This window comes from Centroberyx gerrardi, chromosome 16 (genome assembly GCF_048128805.1).
Source record: "Centroberyx gerrardi isolate f3 chromosome 16, fCenGer3.hap1.cur.20231027, whole genome shotgun sequence".
Lineage (NCBI taxonomy): Eukaryota > Metazoa > Chordata > Actinopteri > Beryciformes > Berycidae > Centroberyx > Centroberyx gerrardi.
In genome coordinates, this window is record NC_136012.1 from 21,546,463 (window position 1) to 21,555,761 (window position 9,299).

A 9,299-nucleotide genomic window follows, 5' to 3' on the forward strand; every position below is an offset into this window, starting at 1 on the left:
TTCTGACCAACTGTCTTTTTCATTTGAATCTATCTCTTTTAAAACCATTGAACTCACAGTATCTTTAGATGTATTTACACTTTATTGAACATTACAGAGAACATACAGACATATAAACAGCAATACAATTCAGCCAACTATTTTACAGCAAGATACATTTTTTCTTATCACAAAAAGTTATTTTCTGCATTGAATTAATACCTCAATAGTATAAAAGAATATGAATTTGATATACTGTACACTACAGGTTAAAATCCTGTCAATAAATATATTCTCTGTCTTCAGGAAAACAACCACAATGCCACTGTAAACATTATGTTTTTAATACTCCATAGTTTGGAGGACAGTACATTGTGTATTTCAGTCACTTTTCTGCTTGTAGGTCTTCTGCTAGTAGAACCACTGAAGCACCATGATTTCCCCTGTGTCTGCTCCAATATTATTAGGATTTTCTGTTAAGTGTTTACTGGAGATCTTAAGTAGCATTTAGACTAATTAATTCCCCCATTACATTAGATAAAAGCCACTGGGGAGTTGTAAACAAACAAGTGTCTATGAACTTTGGAATACTCCAAACCCAATTATAATGTGAAAATGTGTTTTCAGTTATTGCTTGCGTTGAAAAGAAAAATGTTCAGCATGAAGGGAAGAATGATCCCCAGACATTTTTGAAGATCTGAGAAAACTGGATTGGTGTCTACTAGCTGTTTCGCCAAACTACACCTTTCTGATACTTTCAGATCTATCAATATGACTTGAGGATGATCAGTGAGCTTATTTGTGGGTGGTGTTTGAAGACAATACACCTCTCACTCCGACCCTGACTCCCTAATCAATCAACCAAGCAATCAACTGATCAATCAGTCAATCTTACAGAAAGAAGGCAATAGCCAGAGAAGAAAACAAGGAGTCCTTTTCTACACTTTTTATGTCCTGTGTGAAAACAGCGCGGACCTTTTGGTGCTCTTCCTCAGTCTTCGTCCTTTCCTCCCTTTCCTCTCTTTCCTTCTCTTTTCCTTCCTCTCTTTCTTCTCCCTCCTCTCCTGGCCTAGTCATAAACAGTTGTCGGGGAAGCACTTCTTCTCTTCCTCCAGCGGGGGGCAGGCCGCTCCGTTGTTGGCCGGGTGCATGAGGATGTAGCGCGTGCGGTGCTGCACGCCCGAGTCTCCACACTTGCCTTTGCACAAGCCCCAGGGAGACCACACCGACACCTCGCAGTCCAGGGGCGTGTCTGCAGAGAGGAGGGGGAGAGGGTGGGGAGGGGGGGGGGCAAATACACTTCAACATTTAGAACTGGGGTTTGATTTTGCAGCAATATTGCTTTCTAGCTCTTGCAAGTCAGGGCTTTTTTTCAATATACTGTATTTACCACACTGTTTAGGAGAATGGGTGAGACTTGTGAGTGGGTAATTTGATTCCTCTCCCATTCATAGTATTCCCATGATGTCACATTCTTTACCATATACACAGCTCATTGGCTGTGGCTGTCATTTGATTATAATCACCTGCTAATTTATTACAATCACCTGTTATTTTCCTACTAAGACGCCTGTGTGGAGATGTAACAGAATACTATGAATAGGTTTGACTGCAAAAGAAAGGAGCAAATACAGTATAGTAAAAATCTGTTTCAAAAAGTGGACTTATGTATATTCATACTACATGCTGCAAATGGAAAACTGATAAACATGGATATATGTTGTGTAGCCATAATAGAAAACATGACTGCTTTTTTTTTTAACTATTATGCACGGCTTATTTCTGTGTAAGCCAAAGTAAATAAGATAATGAAAGGGAATTCCAATAAATGGTGGCATGCTGCACGTGCAGATCTTTACGAATCCATACAGCTTCTCATTATAGATTCTTGGCATCGGCTGAACTGCCATATATTTGTTTAATTGCGGCTAACTCTTTGTTTTTTTAACCTTCATTTATTGAGTGAATTTTTGCTGACTATGCATGCTCGTTTCCAGCACCACCCTGCTCCACAGTCCTACAGTTACACACACTCACACATGGAAACTGAACAGTACAGATAATACAGCTACTGTGCAACTCCACTGAGGGAGATTTGGGATTTAGTGCCTTGCTGAAGAGAACCTCAGCTGTTCCTTAGGGATGGGATTGCATTTTTCATTCATTTCTTTCAGCTTATCTTTACAGAATAGTGATTTTGTTGAAGCTCGCTCCTCATGCTGTGTGTCTTATGTTCTTCCTCTCTTTCCTTCCCCCTCTCTCCACCCTCTCGTATTTGCCAGGCGCCCTCATCCCACCTTGGTATGAGCTTGTAAACAGCTGATATGTATCGCAGACCGAGTTGAGAGAATAAGAGTAGAAAAGCAGAAGGATGGGAGGAGGTACGGATGCTGGACGGAGGGACGGATGGAACATGGAAGTCAAAGCGAGGCTGATTTTGACATCTACCTTCGTCTTGTGCTTCCATTACAGGCAAGGATGGAGGGAGAGAGAGAGAGGAATACAGAAAAGGGATGGATGGGTTTAAGGGGCAAGGTTGGTTGCGTATTCATCAGATCACTCATCTCATTATTCATCAGTGTTATAGCTCACGGTTACAATTATGAGCAAGGTAATCACTGATCTGTAATGAAATTAATTATAAATTTGAAAATCTTCTCAACCCTGGGCAGAAGGCATAAACAAGATGTTGAGATTGATGGAGAGAGGGAAGGATAAACAGATGATGGGGGGGGGGGGGGGGGGGGGGTGGACCATGGGGAACGGGGCAGGAAACCCCAACAGTTTCTTGGCCCCTGTCTCTTGTTTGTTGATGGGTAGTCACGGGAACAGACTCGTAGTGTGATGCTGAGTCAAACTTTTACAGTCACCCGCACAATGGATCTGATTACTGCTGTTAGCTTTACTGCCAGCTTGACACGCTATCTGCTCTGCTTTTCCAAAACCTTTCCCCTATCAAGTCATCTATTTAGACTTTCTGCGCTGTCAGGACTGCACTTGATGATTGTTTGTTTATAAAAAAAAGATTATTTTTCTCTCTGTATCACATTGCAGGGCATCAGTCAACCAGACATTTTTCCAAGCTATTCTTTTACCTTCCCATGTTCCTTGCAGTTGGGATTTTTACTCTTAACACTGCACTGTGCAACAGGGGGTCTTAAAGTTTAACAGCCTGGGAAACAACATTAAGTAAATCCAGCTTCACCTCGGGATCCTTGTTAAAACATACGTGCCTGCATCCCATTTTGGGTCACGCCCCATACTTTAAGAAACGCTGCTGTACATCATTTCTGGTGTGTTTTCTTAAAAGTTTCTTTCACTTTCTCAGTCTCTCATCTTTAGACTGTCGCACTGGATGCCAGATGTGCCCCTGGCATTTTCTGACGCCCCACAGTCACTCGGCTTCTCTGGTTTCTGGTTGGATCTAATTCAGTGTGTGTGTGTGTGGCCTGTAATGGTTCCCAAATGCTTTCAGATGAGTCAGCAAATAACAAGTTCCTAGAATTGTGTTAAGTCCTTACATTGCTTTTGAGCTTGGCAACAGAGAGTAAGCATATATAGTTTTTTTTTTTTTGCTTTATGAGATAGGATACATGGAAGAGTGACAGTGGAGAGATGGAAAGATGTGAGAAAGGTGAGGTGGATTCAAACCTGCAACATTGCAAGTACTGTACATTATTTGCACCTTAATCCCACTAATCCACCAGGATGCCCCAGAGTTTTTGAGAAGTGAACTGTAAAGGTTTTAAAACTGCACTAACACTGCACATGTACAAGTGCTGTACACGTTGTATTTGAGTATTGTTATATTGTACATGTAATGGGAGTACTTATTTTGATATTGGCCATATAGGATAAGGGCTTGGGTCTTTTCAATATTTTTGTGCTTAGGTGTAAGGAGTATTTCATCAATTCTGCATGAGACTTACTTATGAGCTTCTCTTCGATCTCGTTGCCCGTTGGCAGCAGATTGGACTGGGTGGGTTCCAGAGGAAGGCTGATGATCTGATTGGTCTTCTTTACCTTGGTCAGCGTTACCTTGGCGATGGGTGGGAGGTGCTTCAGGCGGGGGTAGTAGAAGGAGTTGGCGGGGTGGCTTGGAAAGGAAGAGGTGATCTACAGAGAGGAAAAAATGACAAGGAATGGCAGGATTGAATAAATGGAGATGCTTGCTGGTGGTGATTGGGAGTTATTGGGATGAGTGGGGATGATACGTAATAAACCATTAATGCAACAGTATAATGATCCTCTTAATATAATACATTTCCCATTAATGTAATAAAAGTTACCTAGTAAACAGCAGTAAATACTTTTTGTGTGTTTTAATGGTCAAAGGTCATGACTGGGGTTTAGCATTTCATACCATTAACATAAATTATATTTCCCCAAGTGGACACTAAGCTGTCCACTTCTGTACCAACAATACTTTTCTTGGGCAACTTTGAGCTCAAGTTTCATTTCTCACACAGTTCTTGGCCCACCTGTGTTACTCTGTCCTGTGGGATGGTCTCGAAGTTAGGAGAGGAGAAGGTGAAGCCGCTGTCGGTTCCCGCATCGTACGGGAACAGCTCCAGCGTCACGCTCTCTTTCCATTGGTCGCCCTCGCACAGGTCAATACTGTCCACGCCCACAAACCAGTCCGGGCTGGGAACGATACGCACGATAAACGACAGCTACAGATGGAGAGGTGGAAGTAGAGCATGGGTGATGGAGATGGGGCGTAAAGAGAGGAAGATTAGGGGAGAGGGGGTGGAGAGAGGAAGAGAAAGTGAAATGGGGAGAGAAGAAGAAGAAGAAAGACGGGTGTTATTTTATGGTCCTATATAGGTTAATGGCTCATTGCCTGTCAGTGGATAATGGATTAACCTCATGTTCTGTCAGTAGGACAGTGGGTTAAAGCCACAGAGCGAGAACTGGGTTATGGTGCTCCGGTCAATTCACTTTCCATTCAACCATTTCTAAATAGAAATTAAAACTACAATTCAGTTTCAAATGGTAGAGCATTCTTATTCAGTAATATCTTTATAAACTGTATGTAAAAAAACATTTTATAGCAAATGTTTTTCAATTTTCAGATTTGGAAGAAAAGCCACTGTAAATAAAATGTATTTGAGACTGAATGAATGAAGCCCACTCCTGATGAATGCTGCATGATAGAGTTGCAGTCATGAAGGAGTCAAGAGGAGACAAATTATAATGGATCCCCTTTATATACCAATGATTTTTTAACAGAAGGCTAGGAAGCAAACTTTTTCACCCATTGTCCACAGTGGCTGACAGATTCCTAAATAGTGGTGGGTAAATTGAGGATTTTACCAGCCAAAGTTAGATTTTAGCAGCATTTGGCTCATTTGGGAACAGTGTTTTACATCCTCACACCCTCCTTAAGTGAGAACAAATCAGCCGCTGTTTATATGTGATATTTCACTGTGCTAGAATGTGTTCGCTTTAATGCAGGCATGTATCACTCCCATATGACTTCATGAATGCTACCAATACTGGGTATCCATAGTCCAAAAAGTCATACTTCTAACATGAAGAACTCTCTCCTCTCCTATTTCTCTCAACCCCCCTCCCCCCTCTCTCCTTCCTCGTCCAACTCTGACACAGTGTTTGGTCAGATGTATCCCTTCTTTTATGACCTACCAGGAGACTCATCAGCTGGGAGTTTAACAGCCAACTCCTGCAGAGTTTACATAATTCGTAGACACATAAATTAGGCGCACTGTGTATTGGAAGCACTCTTTGGGATGTGGTATGTGGAAGGAACAGTTTAGCAGTATTTACCATTTTGCTGCACCAACCTGCCTCAAAATCCATGTGCCATAATCTATGTACATCTGTGCAGCTTATTTGGCTTATTCTGCAAATATAGAGCAGGAGTATGGCAAGTTACCTGGCTGAAAAAGACAGTAAAGTTGATAATTAACCTTTGCCTAACACTAAAGATCTCCCTGGGCTAGGAATGTTTTTGGCAAAAGGCACTTGAGAGCCATTATTCTTAACATTTCTTGAGCAATTAAGTTTCATGTCCTCTGACCCAGGCAGAGGAAAGCGTCGTGCCCCTCTTGTGATGTGCGTTGACCCATCAGAAGAAGGCCTGTGGTGTATTTCTGGGCCTGACCCAGATTTAAAGAAACCAGGTGTTAGAGCGACTTACATAGGAGTGCCTGGCGAAGACCTCGAACTCGGTGTTCATCTGGCCGGAGCCTCCCACAACAGCGGGAGCGGAGAGGATCCCATAAACGCTCTGGATGCGTTCGCCGGCCGCCTCTACTTCCTTCATGAGCGTCCAGGCCTCGCCTCTCTCTGTGAACTCCCTCACTCCGTTGCTGGCAAACTCATTACGCTGCCACATGTGGTAGTCGGAGCTGTGCGTCACCCCTAAGAGGAGAGAGAGAGAGGGATGGGAGAGGATGAGGGTTTAGGTCTTGCAACAGGTATTGACAGTAGTCAGTTCATATACATTTTGCAAAGGGACAAATGGGAAGCTAAAGCATTGTTTGCTGTCATTTTTTTCTGAAAATAAGGAGGCTGCATGCCATTATATGTGCTAATATCTTAGGCAATACTTAGCATTACTGCAAGATTCCCATCGTTCTACACCAGTCTACTATATACTCACCAATTGGGAACAGCATTCAATAGGATCCTCTATTCTACTAACCAATTGGAGACATTGTTCTATATTTCCTTCCTGTATACTGACCAATCAGGGCATTGTTTTACACCAGCTTCCTCGATACTCATACATCAGATTGAGGCACTGAGCAACAGGTCAGTAGATGGGGAATGACCAATCGAAGAAATTTTTCTACATGCTGTATGTTCCTATGTATGTATGTTCCTATATGCTGACCAATAAGAATACTGTTCCACAGCAACTTGCTGCGCACTCACCAATAAGATTGGACCACTGAGCAGGGGGGCGGTAGACGGGGTACTGCTTAGGGAAAGCCGCCTGGGTCCACTTGCCGGTGAAGGTGAGGCTGTACTGGGCGGTTTCGGGGGCGGTGCAGATGGGGGCGTCGGTGGGAACGGGCATGGGATGAACGCCGGGGGGCAAGAAGCTCAAAGTCAGCGCCAAGATCATGACCGCAAACCCAGAGATGGAGAGGGTGTTTCTTGTGGTATCCATGATAATGAGGGCTGGATGGGGGAGGAAGAAGGAGATAAGAGGGGGTCGGGATGTTGGGAAGAGGGGTAGGGTGTGGACAAAGAGAGAGAGAGGGAAAGAGAGAGCAGTGATGTCATTTTAGATACTCAGGACTGACTGGCATAATGCAGTTTCCTCTCTCTTGCACACACTCACCCCCTCCATCCTCATGCAGTTCAAATCACTGCACTCGTCTGATTTGCAGTCTGTGATGATTGGTCTTATTTATTTTATTTATGACCCCATTTTTGCTTGCAACCAGTCCTTTCCGTTTCAGATCCGAGACATGACAAGAATGACAGGGAGGATTAGTGAAAGGGCAAAGCGCCTGGCTGCGGCATCAGTGTCAGGTTTAACAAGTGGTGCGTGTGAGTCAGAGGGAAAGAATTTCACTCTAAAACATTTTCCACTCTTTCTCCAGCTCAGCTGTGACTTGTAAACTCCACAGTGGGAGATTGGCAGCAAGGGGCGGTTAGATTAATTCAATTTAGATGCATGTGGTGGGAGTTTGGCTGCTGCAGTTTTCAGTGGCAGGCAGGTCCGCTCTACTGTCCTGCTTCAGGGCTATTGTTTAGTAACATAATGTGATGCCAGTTCACTTTTATACTGTTGGGTGTCTCATTGCAATATTATGGAGGGCACTGTTACATCCTGACAAACCAATACTTTTTACACTCTAAAGAAGGGGCAGCAACATGGCACCCATCCTGCAACCTCACCAAAACCTTGTTGTCTTGACTCTGGCATGGGGCGTACTTACCTATCTCTACAACTGTCAGAAGTCCTGCTCACTTAACAGACTGTGTTTCATGCTCTATCTTGAATGAAGCATGTGTGGTTAGTCCCTGATTCACGATGAGACAATGTGCTTTATTCAAAAATGTCTGCCAGTGAATGTTCCAGGGTGGAACATGCATTCACTATCAAGTACATCCTTGCCTCTAAGTGATATGTACATGAATAGCATGCACATACACTGATGTGCAATCTGAATGTATTGTATAGTCAAGTATCACACCTAATGCATGAGAATCTAGAGCTAATAAATCAGTTCACACACTAGATAGTCATTAAAGAATTTGTACTTGATATTCTTGTATTTTTAAATAAAGATTCAATAAAATGTGGAGCTATTGCAGTATACACCAACTTTGCACATCACTCAAACTGAGCACATGATATTTACGCACAGGGGAAAGAGTGTGTATGTCTGCAGGTGCATGTATTGCAACACTGATTATTATGGAATGTAACAAAGTCATGCATTTGCTTACTCTCTCTAAGTATGCATCTTTTTCTCTCACACAACGATTCCATAAAATTCCACAATATTACAGAAATAATTGCCAGTAATTTTGCATGCATGCTTGGCAGCCTCCTACAGTACAGCTGTCATTTTCATTCATTCATTCATGCATTCACTGACTGATGCAGAGTCAGTCCAAACTTTAGCATCTTCCCCACTGTTGTGGAGAGACGAGAGGATGGGGATGCGGCGGAGAAGCTACTCACTGATTTTGCTCAGGATTCCAGATGAGTGGAGGACTGCAGCAGAGGAGTGGAGGTGAGGAGGAGGAGGAGGAGGAGAGGAGGAGGGCAGTGGATGTGGCTGTCTTGCAAGAGTGACTGCGAGCCTACAAGTCCTCTTTCGCCTATTTATGTCTTCCAGGAGGTTCACCCCCTCTCTCTCTCTCTCTTTCCTCTCCCTCTTTCCCTCCTTTTCCTCTTACTCTCCCCCCCTTCCCCCTCTTGCTCCACTCCCCTCTTCAACTTTCCCTTCACTCTCTCTCTCTCTCTCTCTCTCTCTCTCTCTCTGTCATTTTTTCTCTCAGACTCACTATCTGCTCCTGAATGACTTCCCTGCTCCCCCTCTCATGCCCTTTGACTTTGGCTTCCCCCATCCTCCACTCTCCTCCTCCTCTCTTTTCTCTCCCCCTCTTCATAAGTAACCCATTGACTGGCTAATGTGTTCAGCAGCTCTAGATGCACAGCCAGGGGTCCAGTGCAACTCCGTGGGTAGAGTATCATATCACAGTGTGATAGGTCACTGCTACCTACAAATATGACAAATGGGGCTTATATAGTGCCTTTCTAGTTCTCTCTAGACGTCTCTTGCTGAGGTTTTCGTATTGCAGCTGGATCTGCAAAATCCAATTCCAGTGCT

The 9,299-nt window shown here is 43.6% G+C and overlaps 1 protein-coding gene across 1 annotated transcript; it reads right to left on the minus strand.

Annotated features, from left to right (window-relative positions):
• Positions 1-307: 307 nt before the first annotated feature.
• Positions 308-8,750, minus strand: spon2b (spondin 2b, extracellular matrix protein). Its single transcript, XM_071915125.2, has 6 exons — positions 8,648-8,750; positions 6,880-7,128; positions 6,140-6,363; positions 4,461-4,652; positions 3,909-4,095; positions 308-1,231 (listed from the first exon to the last, which is right to left on the minus strand). The coding sequence occupies exons 2-6, from the start codon at positions 7,115-7,117 to the stop codon at positions 1,053-1,055; spliced, it is 1,020 nt and encodes a 339-aa protein (XP_071771226.2). The 5' UTR covers positions 7,118-7,128; positions 8,648-8,750; the 3' UTR covers positions 308-1,052.
• Between the last annotated feature and the right edge of the window lie 549 nt (positions 8,751-9,299).

What these genes read in the sequence shown, in the direction of transcription:
- spon2b (XM_071915125.2), bottom strand. Translation starts at nt 7,117, where the DNA reads ATGGATACCACAAGAAACACCCTCTCCATCTCTGGGTTTGCGGTCATG. An exon ending in TCTTCGCCAGGCACTCCTAT is followed by an intron (nt 4,653 to 6,139) that starts GTAAGTCGCTCT and finishes CTCCATCTGTAG; the next exon opens with CTGTCGTTTATCGTGCGTAT. An exon ending in CACAGGACAGAGTAACACAG is followed by an intron (nt 4,096 to 4,460) that starts GTGGGCCAAGAA and finishes TCCTCTCTGTAG; the next exon opens with ATCACCTCTTCCTTTCCAAG.